This window comes from Salvelinus namaycush, unplaced genomic scaffold, assembly GCF_016432855.1.
Source record: "Salvelinus namaycush isolate Seneca unplaced genomic scaffold, SaNama_1.0 Scaffold1625, whole genome shotgun sequence".
NCBI classification, from domain to species: Eukaryota; Metazoa; Chordata; class Actinopteri; order Salmoniformes; family Salmonidae; genus Salvelinus; species Salvelinus namaycush.
In genome coordinates this window covers 42,484-57,471 of record NW_024058370.1, presented here as the reverse complement: position 1 = coordinate 57,471, position 14,988 = coordinate 42,484, and the positions used below count along the sequence as shown (strand labels likewise).

Genomic DNA, 14,988 nt, shown 5'->3' with positions numbered 1-14,988 from the left:
AGTAGTATTCAGCATTATAGTGTTTAGTAGTAGTGGTAGGAGTATGATAGTGTAATTAGTAGTAGTATGATAGTGTTTAGTAGTAGTATCAACATGATAGTGTTTAGTAGTAGTATGATAGTGATTAGTAGTAGTATGATAGTGTTTAGTAGTAGTATCAGCATGATAGTGTGATTAGTAGTAGTAGTATGATAGTGTTTAGTAGTAGTATGATAGTGTTTAGTAGTAGTAGTATGATAGTGATTAGTAGTAGTATCAGCATGATAGTGTGATTAGTAGTAGTAGTATGATAGTGTGATTAGTATCAGCATGATAGTGTTTAGTAGTAGTATGCTAGGGATTAGTAGTAGTATCAGCATGATAGTGTTTAGTAGTAGTATGATAGTGATTAGTAGTAGTATCAGCATGATAGTGTTTAGTAGTAGTATGATAGTGATTAGTAGTAGTATCATCATGATAGTGTTTAGTAGTAGTAGTATGATTAGTGGTAGTATTATAGTGTTTAGTAGTAGTGGTATGAGTGTGTTGAGTAGTAGTATCAACATGATAGTGTTTAGTAGTAGTAGTAGTAGTATGATTAGTGGTAGTATTATAGTGTTTAGTAGTAGTGATATGATAGTGTGATTAGTAGTAGTATCAGCATGATAGTGTTTAGTAGTAGTAGTATGATTAGTAGTAGTATTATAGTGTTTAGTAGTAGTGGTATGATAGTGTGATTAGTAGTAGTATCAGCATGATAGTGTTTAGTAGTAGTATGATTAGTAGTAGTATTATAGTGTTTAGTGGTATGATAGTGTGATTAGTAGTAGTATCAGCATGATAGTGAGTAGTAGTAGTAGTATGATTAGTAGTAGTATTATAGTGTTTAGTAGTAGTGGTATGATAGTGTTTAGTAGTAGTATCAGCATGAAAGTGTTTAGTAGTAGTAGTAGTAGTATGATAGTGTGATCAGTAGTAGTATCAGCATGATAGTGTGATTAGTAGTAGTATTATAGTGTTTAGTAGTAGGAGTATGATAGTATGATTAGTAGTAGTATCAGCATGATGGTGTTTAGTAGTAGTATCAGCATGATACTGTGATTAGTATCAGCATGATAGTGTGATTAGTATCAGCATGATAGTGTTTAGGAGTAGTATGGTAGTGTTTAGGAGTAGTATGGTAGTGTTTAGGAGTAGTATGGTAGTGTTTAGGAGTAGTATGGTAGTGTTTAGTAGTAGTATCAGCATGATAGTGTGTAGTAGTAGTATGATAGTGTTTAGTAGTAGTATGATAGTGTTTAGTAGTAGTATGATTAGTGTTTAGTTGTAGTATGATAGTGTTTAGTAGTAGTATCAGCATGATAGTGTTTAGTAGTAGTATGCTAGTGATTAGTAGTATTATCAGCATGATAGTGTGATTAGTAGTAGTATGATAGTGTGATTAGTATCAGCATGATAGTGTTTAGTAGTAGTATGATAGTGTTTAGTAGTAGTATCAGCATGATAGTGTTTAGTAGTAGTATGATAGTGATTAGTAGTAGTATCAGCATGATAGTGTTTAGTAGTAGTATGGTAGTGTTTAGTAGTAGTATGATAGTGATTAGTAGTAGTATCAGCATGATAGTGTGATTAGTAGTAGTAGTATGATAGTGATTAGTAGTAGTATCAGCATGATAGTGTGATTAGTAGTATCAGCATGATAGTGTGATTAGTAGTAGTATGATAGTGATTAGTAGTAGTATCAGCATGATAGTGTTTAGTAGTAGTATGATAGTGATTAGTAGTAGTATCAGCATGATAGTGTGATTAGTAGTAGTATGGTAGTGTGATCAGTAGTAGTGTCAGCATGATAGTGTTTAGTAGTAGGAGTATGATAGTGTTTAGGAGTATGATAGTGTGAGTAGTATCAGCATGATAGTGTTTATTATTAGTATGATAGTGGGATTATTACTAGTATTATTAGTGTCAGTGTAGCAGTATCAAAGTAGTACGATAGTAGACAGGTACAGTTGAAGTCGGAAGTTTACGTACACTTAGGTTGGCATCATTAAAACTTAATCCACAAATGTCTTATTTACAAACTATAGTTTTGGAAAGTCGGTTAGGACATCTACTTTGTGCATGACACAATTAATTTTTACAAGTATTGTTTACAGACAGATTATTTCACTTATAATTCACTGTATCACAATTCCAGTGGGTCAGAAGTTTTCATATACTAAGTTGACTCTACACCTGCATTGCTTGCTGTTTGGGGTTTCAGGCTGGGTTTCTGTACAGCACTTTGATATATCAGCTGATGTAAGGAGGACTATAAATACATTTGATTTGATGACTGTGCCTTTAAACAGCTTGGAAAATTCCAGAAAGTGATGTCATGGCTTTAGAAGCTTCTGATAGGCTAATTGACATAATTTGAGTCAATTGGAGGTGTACCTGTGGATGTATTTCAAGGCCTACCTTCAAACTCAGTGCCGCTTTGCTTGGCATCAAAGGAAAATCAAAAGAAATCAGCCAAGACCTCAGAGAAAGAATTGTGGACCTCCACAAGTCTTGTTCATCCTTGGGAGCAATTTCCAAATGCCTGAAGGCACCACGTTCATCTGTATAAACAATAGTACACAAGTATAAACACCATGGGACCAAGCAGCTGTCATACCGCTCAGGAAGGAGACGCGTTCTGTCTCCTAGAGATGAACGTACTTTGGTGCGAAAAGTGCAAATCAATCCCAGAACAACAGCAAAGGACCTTGTGAAGATGCTGGAGGAAACAGGTACAAAAGTATCTATATCCACAGTAAAACAAGTCCTATATCGACATAACCTGAAAGGCCACTCAGCAAGGAAGAACCCACTGCTCCAAACCCGCCATAAAAAAGCCAGACTACGGTTCGCAATTGCACATGGGGACAAAGATCGTACTTTTGGAGAAATGTCCTCTGGTCTGATGAAACAAAATTAGAACTGTGCTTTGCTGCAGGAGGGACTGGTGCACTTCACAAAATAGATCGCATCATGAGAAGGGAAAATTATGTGGAGATATTAAAGCAACATCTCAAGACATCAGCCAGGAACGTAAAGCTTGGTCGCAAATGGGTCTTCCAAATGGACAATGACCCCAAGCATACTTCCAAAGTTGTGGCAAAATGGCTTAAGGACAACAAAATCAAGGTATTGGAGTGGCCATCATAAAGCCCTGACCTCAATCCCATAGAAAATTTGTGGGCAGAACTGAAAAAGCGTGTGCAAACAAGGAGGCCTACAGACTTGACTCAGTTACACCAGCTCTGTCAGGAGGAATGGGCCAAAATTCACCCAACTTATTGGAAGGCTACCCTAAACATTTGACCCAAGTTAAAAAATGCTACCAAATACTAGTTGAGTGTATGTAAACTTCTGACCCACTGGGAATGTGATGAAAGAAATTAAAGCTGAAATAAATCATTCTCTCTACTATTATTCTGACATTTCACATTCTTAAAATAAAGTGGTGATCCTAACTGACCTAAGACAGGGAATTTTTACAAGGATTAAATGTCAGGAATTGTGAAAAACTGAGTTTAAATGTACTTGGCTAAGGTATATGTAAACTTCCGACTTCAACTGTATATGGTTTCCACATATTTCATAAGCGCTCCAGTTTGTGTGGTTTACCCCTATCCTCTCTCTCTCTCTGTCAAAGGCTTATAACATCCACCTGTCTCCTCTCCCTCCCTCAGGCCCAGGTTAAAAAACATTGACAGGAGCAGCGCTCAGCACCTAGAGGTCACGGTTGGAGACCTGACTGTCATCATCACAGACTTTAAGGAGAAAACCAAACCTCCCCCCTCCTCCACCACCACCACCACCACACCCCCCACCTCTACCACCCCCTCCAGCACTGTGTCTGTGTCTGCAGAACACCACAGTGGCTCCAGCTCAGACAACAACACTGAGAGAGGGGTCTCACGGTCATCTTCACCCCGAGGAGAGGGCTTCTTAGTCGGGACAGAGTCCCACTAGACCACCACAATTGGAACCCAAGACCCCCCCCCCCAAGTTGGAGGCCCTGGATCACCAAACTCCTAGCCCAACAGACCCTCAGACCTCCAACCCCTAGACCTTGGCCTGGACATCCAACCCCTAGACCTTGCCCTGGATCCCCAACCCCTAGACCTTGGCCTGGATCCCCAACCCCTAGACCTTGGCCTGGATCCCCGACCCCTAGACTTTTGCCTGGACACCTGACCCCTAGACCTTGGCTTGGATCCCCAACCCCTAGACCTTGGCCTGGACCCCCGACCCCTAGACCTTGGCCTGGACCCCCGACCCCTAGACCTTGGCCTGGACCCCCGACCCCTAGACATTGGCCTGGACCCCCGACCCCTAGACCTTGGCCTGGTACCCCGACCCCTAGACCTTGGCCTGGTACCCCGACCCCTAGACCTTGGCCTGGACCCCGACCCCTAGACCTTGGCCTGGATCACTGACCCCTAGACCTTGGCCTGGATCCTCGACCCCTAGACCTTGGCCTGGATCCCGAACCCCTAGACCTTGGCCTGGATCCCCAACCCCTAGACCTTGGCCTGGACCCCCAACCCCTAGACCTTGCCCTGGATCCCCAACCCCTAGACCTTGGCCTGGACCCCCGACCCCTAGACCTTGGGTATGACTACTCATGGCTTAACATAGGCCACTCTAACCTCACTCCTCTGTCCTCAACTCTGATATGTAATGTTATCTCTGGACTTGCACATTTACTGTAGTACTAGCTACAGGTTACAGCTAGATCAACACATTTAGCAGCTACAGGTTATAGCTAGATCAACACATTTAGCAGCTACAGTTTACAGCTAGATCAACACATTTAGCAGCTACAGGTTACAGCTAGATCAACACATTTAGCAGCTACAGTTTACAGCTAGATCAACACATTTAGCAGCTACAGGTTATAGCTAGCACTACTACTAGCAACCTTGAGTTGTGGTTTGCTTTTGGACAAAAAAAACACCACAATCTGAAGTCTTGTTTTAATGAAATTTCTCTGATTAACTTTAGGTCAATTTAACTGACTTTTAAAAACTATTTTTTGAAACCTGTGTTCTAAACATGAAGTAATGTCATTACATTTAGCTGATCTTAGCCTATTGTACAGCTCTGTTTTTTAATGTGTTATAACATCACGTCAGTGTTAGTATCCATGTCAACATCGGAACTTTCAACCTCCTGTCCAATGAGAACTGTCGTGACATGATGATTATGGTTCAGAGTTCTTCAGTTTGTGTTGCATTATGGGAGAAAACATGAGGTACATGTGGAGAGGATGGAAAACCTATAGGCTCTCTTTTGGTACTTGTCTCTCAGTTGTAAAGTGTCATTTATTGATTGAATGTGTTGGAGACTGAATTGTATTGTCATTGACTCACATCAGCCGGGACCTGGTGTGGTTTTATCATTCATGAGAAAATATTCTTCAAAACAACGTCTGTTTTTGAATTGTGTCCTTTTTAACACCACCTCAAATGATTGATCATACTGTATCACAACATTCACTGTTACATTTTCTATCATTTGTTTTGTTTCTACCAAGCATTTCTGTTTAGAAATGTATGGACAACTTGGTTGGTTACATGGTTCAATGTCTATAAAGAAAGATATAAATAATGGCATTATGTATTGGAAAAGAGTTGTGCTTTCTGTCTATTGTCCATGTTTCTATAACAACAGGGTTCTAGACTTTAACGGCTTGTCCTGGATATGAACCAGGGTTCTAGGGAACGTATGTTTGGATGGTCATTGATGACCAATCATGGGTAAGTAGTGAAAGCAATTCTAGCCACAGTGTTTGACTGACACAATTGGCATGATGTACAGTATTCACAAACCTTGACTTTTTCCTCATTTTTTTACAAAGTGGGATTAAAATGGATTAAAAAATAAATATATTGTCAACGATCTAGATAAGTATTCAACCCCCTGAGTCAATACATGTTAGAATCACCTTCCTTCCTCTCTGGCAACTGAGTTAGGAAGGAGGCCTACATCTTTGTAGTGACTGGGTGTATTGATACACCATCCAAAGTGTAATGAATAACTTCACCATGCTCACAGGGATATTACATTTCTGTTTATTTATTTTATTTTTACCCATCTACCAATAGGTGCCCTTCTTTGTGAGGCATTGGAAAACCTCCCTGGTCTTTATGGTTGAATCTGTGTTTGAGATTCACTGCTCGACTGAGGGACCTTTCAGATCATTGTATGTGTGGGGTTCAGATATGAGGTAGTCATTCAAAAATCATGTTAAACACTGTTATTGCACACAGAGTGAGTCCATGCAATTTATTAGGTGACTTGTTAAACACATGTTTACTCCTGAACTTATTTAGGCTTGCCATAACAGGGTGGTTGAATACTTGTTGACTCAAGACATTTTAGCTTTAATTTTTTTCAATTCCACTTTGACATTGTGGGGTATTGTGTGTAGGCCAGTGACACAAAATCTCAATTTAATCCATTTAAATTCAGGCTGTAACACAACAAAATGTGGACAAAGTCGAGGGGTGTGAATACTTTCTGAAGGCGCGGTAGGTAGAGTAGACCTATCCTTTGTCTGGCCCACTCCGGTGGCTACCAAGGATGAAAAGCCAACCTTTTTACATACCGATAGCGCCATCTAGTGGATAACCTCGAACCCACATCAAATACAACGCAGTTCCGTTTATTATAGGCTTACAATTGAAACATATCAGTAATATCAGAAGGATGCTCTGATATTTCCTCATGAATGTGGTTTTGAAAAGTCTATTTGTGTAGCCTACTTCTCAGAGTCACACACAGACCGGGGAAGGGCTTCACTATTATTTATACTCCTCCCTTCCCCCAATGGTTCTCACAGAACACTGTCTTGCCTGCAGTGTGAATGGTGGTAGCCAGCTTCGTTCTGTGTCATGACTTTGAGTTTTGAAAGCGCTTTTACTTTTAATAATGCGGCGTTACATTCGTGCATTCCTCGTGTGCATGTTGTTTGCCGTGTTCTCGGCCTTGTACGTGTATAGTAAACTATTTTATTCAGATCTGTCGGTCGGGGGAGGACTGGGTGGGAAGACTTTCCTCCATCGAGCCGCGGCCTCTCAGCGAAGCGACATTGGACAAGAAACCAGGCGAGGGCCGGACGAAACAGGCCCAGGCGATCAACACTGGTACACTAGGTAATAGTTACACTGCTTATTATATAGCTAGATTGTAATACACTTCAAAAGGCTTCAAGCAAAATGAATGCATAACTAGCTTGGTGAACAAATATTTCCTCTGCAAGTAATGTATTGGAATGTGCACCATTGACAGATGTGTTCTCCACAATGGTATCAGGTGAACGTGTTTTTCATCAAGTTGCCGCTTTGTGAAACAAATATACAGTGACAAGACAAATTGTAACAATTCCTCTGGCCAACTTTTTGCATCCTTCCCACTTTCACTATGGTCATGGACACTGTGTACTTGCAGTTCCAGCCCAAACAACTACATTAGGATCAATTGCTGCTCGCAAAGACATGTAAATATAGCAAAACAAGCTCAATATAGCATGTATGTACCTGTAATAAAGAAACATACGCATTTTGACTGGTCGAATTAGGTTCACCAGCGCGCATGGAGGTTCAATAACATGTATTTCTTCGTGACTTGACTATTGAAAGATTTCCACAACGTCAAGAGTGACACCGATTTATTTTCAAAGCTGATTGGTTTTCCTTCACCCTTTTGACCAACCCTTTGAGGTGGTGCTGGCTGACCTGCTAGGGGGCCGCCATTGTAAATAGGAATGTATTCTTAACTGACTCTCCTATTTAAATAAAGGTGAAGAAAAAATAAATACAAGTTACAGATGTCTTGAGACAAACACATGTGGGCATGAGTCAGTAGTCTACACCAGAAAAGCATTAGCACTGGATAATAATAATCGGAAAACAGATTTCAGTTGTTGAAATGGAAGTTAAATCTCTGTTGGCCAACTTCAGTGGTGTCTGCTGGATTGCTAAGCAACAGGATGTGCAATTAAACGGGTGCTTATGGCCTTTAACAGTTTGTTACAGTCAATAGTGTGAATGACAAACAAGATCATCAGGTTGCCTAGACGAACCCTTCTCTCCTACAACAACTTTTAAATGCTAACCTTACTGCTTTGTCTCTCTTCAGTCAAGCAAGAGATCTCTGTGGCTATTCGGTTTAGCTGGTGGTGACAGGCATCTGGATTGCTGTGTGATGAGAGGAGAAGAATAGCCTTTTCAAATCCTCTCTGGCCCTCTCAAATATTGACTTTAGATATGAGACTTGGAAGTTGGGAGAGAGAAGGGGAATGACAGACCAAGAGCTGTTCGGCTGGCAAGAGAAGTCTACAAGCATGCTTTCCTCCAGGTCTGGAAGAGCAGAACAGCATCCAGTGTAGTGTCTGAACCAGTTGGTGAACCTGGCACAAACCATTTACAAAGGTTTTAACCTTTTAAATGAAACAAACTTTGATTTAACTCTAGCATACTTGTCTTTATTTGCAGGTACATCATGAGGAAAGCAGAGGGCCGTGTTAGGACGGCAGCAGCCATGCACCTGGCTGTAGTGGCCTGCGGACAGAGACTAGAGGAGACTCTCACCATGCTGAAGTCTGCTGTTATGCTCAGCATCAAACCACTGTGCCTGCACATCTTCGCTGAAGACCAGCTGCATGCCAGCTTTATAGAAGCTGTGAGTTGGACTGGATGCACTGCTAGGCCTATAGCCTGTGATTGGAGGCATAATAATGTGGTAGTAATGAGATGTGATTGTGATAATGATGTAATATCACATGCCCTACTATGATAATGTAAAAGCATCTACATCACAACTCTAGCATATAGGCTTCAATAAAGTCCCATTTGGTCCAGTATACATGATACACACAGAATAGGAAACACTATGAACACCTGCTCGTTCCATGACATAGACTGACCAGGTGAATCCAGGTGAAAGATATGATCCCTTGTTGATGTCACCTGTTAAAGCCACTTCAATCAGTGTAGATGAAGGCGAGAAAGGTTAAAGAAGGATTTAGGGGAGGGGTAGGCCGGCCAAAGGCCGTCCAGGTTAGGGGAGGGTTTGGCCGGGGTAGGCCGCCATTATAAAATAACAATTTGTTCAAAACTGACTTGCCTTGTTAAATGAAGGTTAAATAAATAAAATAAAAATGCTCAACAGTTTCCTGTATGTATCAAGTATGGTCCACCACCTAAAGGACATCCAGCCAACTTGACACAACTGTGGGAAGCATTGAAGTCAATATGGGCCAGCATCCCTGTGGAACGCTTTTGACACCTTGTAGAGTCCATGCCCTGACACATTGAGCCTGTTCTGAGGGCAAAAGGGGGTGAAACTCAATATTAAGAAGGTGTTCCTAATGTTTGGTATACTCAGTGTATAACCTAGACCAGGGGTGTAAAACTCATTCCATGGAGGGCCCAGGTTCTGCAGGTTTTTGTTTTTTCCTTTCAAATAAGCCCTAGACAACCAGGTGTGGGGAGTTCCTTACTAATTAGTGACCTGAAATCGTCAAGTACAAGGGAGGAGGGAACCTGCGACACTCAGACCTCCGTGGAATGAGTTTGACGCGTGGCCTCGAGGTTATCTATCTTGTCTATAAACATTTGAGTATTTACCTGTTTTTAAAACCTCTGTGTAATAACACTTGTCTGGTTGCGTTGTTCTGTGTTTAGTTAGAGTCGTGGCCAAGTTCCTTCCGCTGCAGGTTTAACTACACTCTGTACCCCATCACCTTCCCCCATGAGAATGCTGGAGAGTGGAAGAAGCTCTTCAAACCATGTGCTTCTCAGAGACTCTTCCTACCTGTGAGTTTCATAGCTGGAGAAATTCTATTTTGTTTAATTAAATATTAGCATGATGATGGTTTCCAGTGCCTCAAAAGGAGGGACTGTAAAAGTGTTACTGTAAATGTGTACACTGCTAAATGGGTTGTCTGTTTCTGATTCTCTCTGGTCTTCAGTTGATCCTAAAGGAGGTGGACTCAGACATCTTGTTCCTGGCCTCTAACCTCTGTTTCTGATTCTCTCTGGTCTTCAGTTGATCCTAAAGGAGGTGGACTCAGACATCTTGTTCCTGGCCTCTAATCTCTGTTTCTGATTCTCTCTGGTCTTCAGTTGATCCTAAAGGAGGTGGACTCAGACATCTTGTTCCTGGCCTCTGACCTCTAACCTCTGTTTCTGTTCCCCAGCTCATCCTAAAGGAGGTGGATTCTCTAGTCTATGTGGACTCGGACATCTTGTTCCTCCAGCCTGTAGACGCTCTGTGGTCCCTGCTAGCTCACTTCAACGCTACCCAGCTGGCCGCCATGGCGCCGGAGCACGAGGAGCCACGCATCGCCTGGTACAGCCGCTTCGCCCGCCACCCCTACTATGGCAGGACGGGCATCAACTCTGGAGTCATGCTCATGAACATGACACGCATCAGGGCCACATACTTCAAGGTAATATCAACTTTGACCAGCAGAAGTCACCATTGCAATACAGTCAGATGTAATATAAACTTCGAGCAGTAGAGGTCACCATTGCAATACAGTCAGATATAATGTCATCCAGAGATGGGAGAATCGAGATTTTCTACAATAGTTTTATCCCTATTGAATGAATGACAAACAAAACTCATAATAAAGATGTTTGCACAGGCACTTTGATTTTACACTTAGCTCGTTTTCCACAATGTAACACACCCTCTGTCCTGTGTGATCAGAATGACATGACGTCAGTGGGTCTGAGGTGGGAGGAGCTGCTGATGCCCCTGCTGCAGAAATATAAACTAAACATGACCTGGGGAGACCAGGACCTGCTCAACATCATCTTCCATCACAACCCTGGTGAGACTCACAGCTCAGTACCTCCCTTATTACACCACATGATGAGACACATGACATATAGACAGTGTATATGGTTGTTATAGTAGACACGTCTTCCATCACAACCCTGGAGAGACTCACAGCTCAGTACCTCCCTTATTACACCACATGATGAGACCCAGGACATATAGACAGTGTATATGGTTGTTATAGTAGACACGTCTTCCATCACAACCCTGGAGAGACTCACAGCTCAGTACCTCCCTTATTAACCACATGATGAGACCCAGGACATATAGACAGTGTATATGGTTGTTATAGTAGACACGTCTTCCATCACAACCCTGGAGAGACTCACAGCTCAGTACCTCCCTTATTAACCACATGATGAGACCCAGGACATATAGACAGTGTATATGGTTGTTATAGTAGACACGTCTTCCATCACAACCCTGGAGAGACTCACAGCTCAGTACCTCCCTTATTACACCACATGATGAGACCCAGGACATATAGACAGTGTATATGGTTGTTATAGTAGACACGTCTTCCATCACAACCCTGGTGAGACTCACAGCTCAGTACCTCCCTTATTACACCACATGATGAGACCCAGGACATATAGACAGTGTATATGGTTGTTATAGTAGACACGTCTTCCATCACAACCCTGGAGAGACTCACAGCTCAGTACCTCCCTTATTACACCACATGATGAGACCCAGGACATATAGACAGTGTATATGGTTGTTATAGTAGACACGTCTTCCATCACAACCCTGGTGAGACTCACAGCTCAGTACCTCCCTTATTACACCACATGATGAGACCCAGGACATATAGACAGTGTATATGGTTGTTATAGTAGACACGTCTTCCATCACAACCCTGGAGAGACTCACAGCTCAGTACCTCCCTTATTACACCACATGATGAGACCCAGGACATATAGACAGTGTATATGGTTGTTATAGTAGACACGTCTTCCATCACAACCCTGGAGAGACTCAACTCTCCACACATAGCTGTTTAACACACCATTCAATATGATTTTACTGCTGCAGTTTAATTATTATTATTATAATTTTTTTTTAATTATTATTATTATTATTTTAAATTAATTTTACCCCCTTTTCTCCCCAATTTTCGTGGTATCCAATCGCTAGTAATTACTATCTTGTCTCATCGCTACGGGCTCGGGAGAGACGAAGGTCGAAAGCCATGCGTCCTCCGAAGCACAACCCAACCAAGCCGCACTGCTTCTTAACACAGCGCGCCTCCAACCCGGAAGCCAGCCGCACCAATGTGTCGGAGGAAACACCGTGTACCTGGCCCCCTTGGTTAGCGCGCACTGCGCCCGGCCCGCCACAGGAGTCGCTGGAGCGCGATGAGACAAGGATATCCCTACCGGTCAAACCCTCCCTAACCCGGACGACGCTATGCCAATTGTGCGTCGCCCCACGGACCTCCCGGTCGCGGCCGGCTGCGACAGAGCCTGGGCGCGAACCCAGAGACTCTGGTGGCGCAGTTAGCACTGCAGTGCCCTAGACCACTGCGCCACCCGGGAGGCCCCTAATTTTTACTTGGCACTTTTTTTTTTAAAGCATTGTTGGTTATATGCTTGTAAGTAAGCTTTTTTTCACTGTAAAGTCTACACCTGTTGTACTCGGCACGTGACAAATAAAATTAGATTTGATTAGAAACATGAACCTTTTAAATGTAATAGTTGTGGCAGGTATCCCAGCTTCAGCCCTGCAGGGCTGCAGTGTATTGTCTTGCCTTATTGTTTACCTGGGTAATAAGGTGTGTGTCGAGATGATCAACTAAGCTCCAGGGCGATAAGAAAACCAGAAGTATTGGATTTGTGCCCCTCTAAACTAGCCCTTGTCTCTCCCCCTCCAGAGTGTCTGTTGGAAGTCCCCTGCCACTGGAACTACCGTCCAGACCACTGTATCTACGGCAGTAACTGTGGCTCCGCGGAGGAGGAGGGTATCTTTATCCTGCACGGGAACAGGGGAGTGTACCATGACCTCAAACAGCCTGCCTTCAGGGCCGTCTACGACGCCATACGACAGGTAAACTAAGCGATCACAGATCAGTGTAGTCTACGACGCCATACGACAGGTAAACTAAGCGATCACAGATCAGTGTAGTCTACAACGCCATACGACAGGTAAACTAAGCGATCACAGATCAGTGTAGTCTACAACGCCATACGACAGGTAAACTAAGCAATCACAGATCAGTGTAGTCTACGACGCCATACGACAGGTAAACTAAGCGATCACAGATCAGTGTAGTCTACAACGCCATACGACAGGTAAACTAAGCGATCACAGATCAGTGTAGTCTACAACGCCATACGACAGGTAAACTAAACGATCACAGATCAGGGTTTCCAGATGGGAAAACAACTTGATTGTCTGTCATTGATTGTGTATTAGGTGTGTAAGGAAATGTTTGTTTGTGCGTCCAGACCACTTCTATGCAGATTTCCACAAGTGTCAGTGTTGAGTGAAACAGATTTCCTCATAAGGATGTGTTCTAACTGATCAGTTGTTTTAATGATATCGACTACACTGGGCATTTGTTTAATGACATCATCAATGTCCAGGTTTGTATTGCTTTCCTATAACTAAGGATCAAGATTCCATCAGAAAGATGCCTGGTCAATATTTCGTCCTTGCCTCTCAGTACATCTGACACACACACACACACACACACACACACACACACACACACACACACACACACACACACACACACACACACACACACACACACACCTCATACATAATATGTGAGAGTATTAAAGCCACAGTTAAACCAAGGCCCAGGAAAGAGCAGTAAAGTTTTAGTGCTGATGGTACATGTAGAGGCTCTCCACTGGCACAGTGCTCCGTCATTCTCATAAAAACAACACACACAGTGGAAATGGAGCTTTATGACCGGTGGGGGGGGCTTAACTTTTAGTAACCCAATATCAGGGACTAAACCAAAGACGAGGACATAAAATAGTAATCCCCTTTGATTTCCTGTGTGTGCTGTAAAGGTACTTCCATTATTGGGAAGAGAAGACTGATTGTGTAATCTGTAGTTGGACTGAGGAGGATAATAAGGTGGGATTTAACCATGTTGAGGCTTTTATCGCTCTACAACACCTCAGCAGCTTCATGGACATTTATTCCAATGAAAAGAAAGGTTGGAAGTCTTTCTTAGGCTTTATACAACTATTAAAGCATGTTTCACTACCCGTCTATTTGATCACACATTAAAAGCATGCAATGATGTGAATTGTAAAATGGTGAATTGTACTGATTGTAAGTCGTTCTGTATAAGAGCTTCTGCCAAATGAATAAAATGTAATGAGTTTCTGGCCACAGCTGTAGTAGATATCTAGAACCGTGGACTTCACATGTAGTGCCTGTTTGATAACAGGATGTTCTATTTCTCAGTACTCATTTAGGGAGGATCTTGTGAGCTCTCTGCTGGTCCCACTGGAAGAAGAGCTGTTGAAGACGACCCGTTCATACTGTGGTAAATCACATGTTCTGTTTACTAAGAGACTGGCTCACAGCCTGGCCAACGTCAACAGAGATGCTCAGCGTCCACATGGACGGTAGTCTGATGTCCTGGGCCTCTAGGCTGTCCTATAGTGTTGTCATGGTCAGAGAGATGGTAGCCTGGGTCCTGTTCATTAGAGCACACTGTAGCAAAACTTTTTGCAAAGGAAAACTAAAATGGGCGTTTCTTATTGGACAAGTTGAGCTAGTGCCTACTTTGTTCCATTTCGTGGTCTTCTGTTTCATGACTACTTGGCACCTACAGTCTCTACAGCTACATGGCTGAAGGAATTTATTGATATATTTTTATTTAACTAGGCAAGTCAGTTAAGAACAAATTCTTATTTTACATTGACTGCCTACCCCGGCCAAACCCTCTCCTGACCCGGATGACGCTGGGCCAGTTGTGGACCACCCTATGGGACTCCCGATCACGGGCGGTTGTGATACAGCTGTAGTGACGCCTCTAGCATTGAGATGCAGTGTCTTAGACCGCTGCGCCACTCTGGAGGAAGAGACTAGGAGGAAGAGACTACATGGACGTTGGTGACTTCATATGCTGGAGATACATAGTGTGTGTGTGAAGAATGA

General features: G+C 42.7%; 1 protein-coding gene and 1 long non-coding RNA gene across 3 annotated transcripts; both read left to right on the top strand.

The window, feature by feature from the left end:
• The first annotated feature begins 3,702 nt into the window (after positions 1-3,702).
• Positions 3,703-5,627, top strand: LOC120037202. Its single transcript, XR_005474782.1, has 2 exons — positions 3,703-4,838; positions 4,907-5,627. It is a non-coding gene; the product is annotated as an uncharacterized LOC120037202 (long non-coding RNA).
• Positions 5,628-6,877: 1,250 nt separating this feature from the next.
• LOC120037203 (glucoside xylosyltransferase 1-like) lies at positions 6,878-14,780 on the top strand. 2 transcript variants are annotated; one of them, XM_038983380.1, is made up of 7 exons: positions 6,878-7,169; positions 8,511-8,697; positions 9,702-9,833; positions 10,217-10,468; positions 10,732-10,855; positions 12,737-12,909; positions 14,290-14,780. In XM_038983380.1, exons 1-7 carry the CDS (start codon positions 6,946-6,948, stop codon positions 14,455-14,457), a joined length of 1,260 nt encoding a protein of 419 aa, XP_038839308.1. In that variant the 5' UTR covers positions 6,878-6,945; the 3' UTR covers positions 14,458-14,780. The 2 variants fall into 2 exon arrangements, with proteins under 2 accessions (XP_038839308.1, XP_038839309.1); XM_038983381.1 differs by lacking the exon at positions 14,290-14,780 and adding an exon at positions 13,887-14,236.
• The last annotated feature ends 208 nt before the right edge of the window (positions 14,781-14,988 follow it).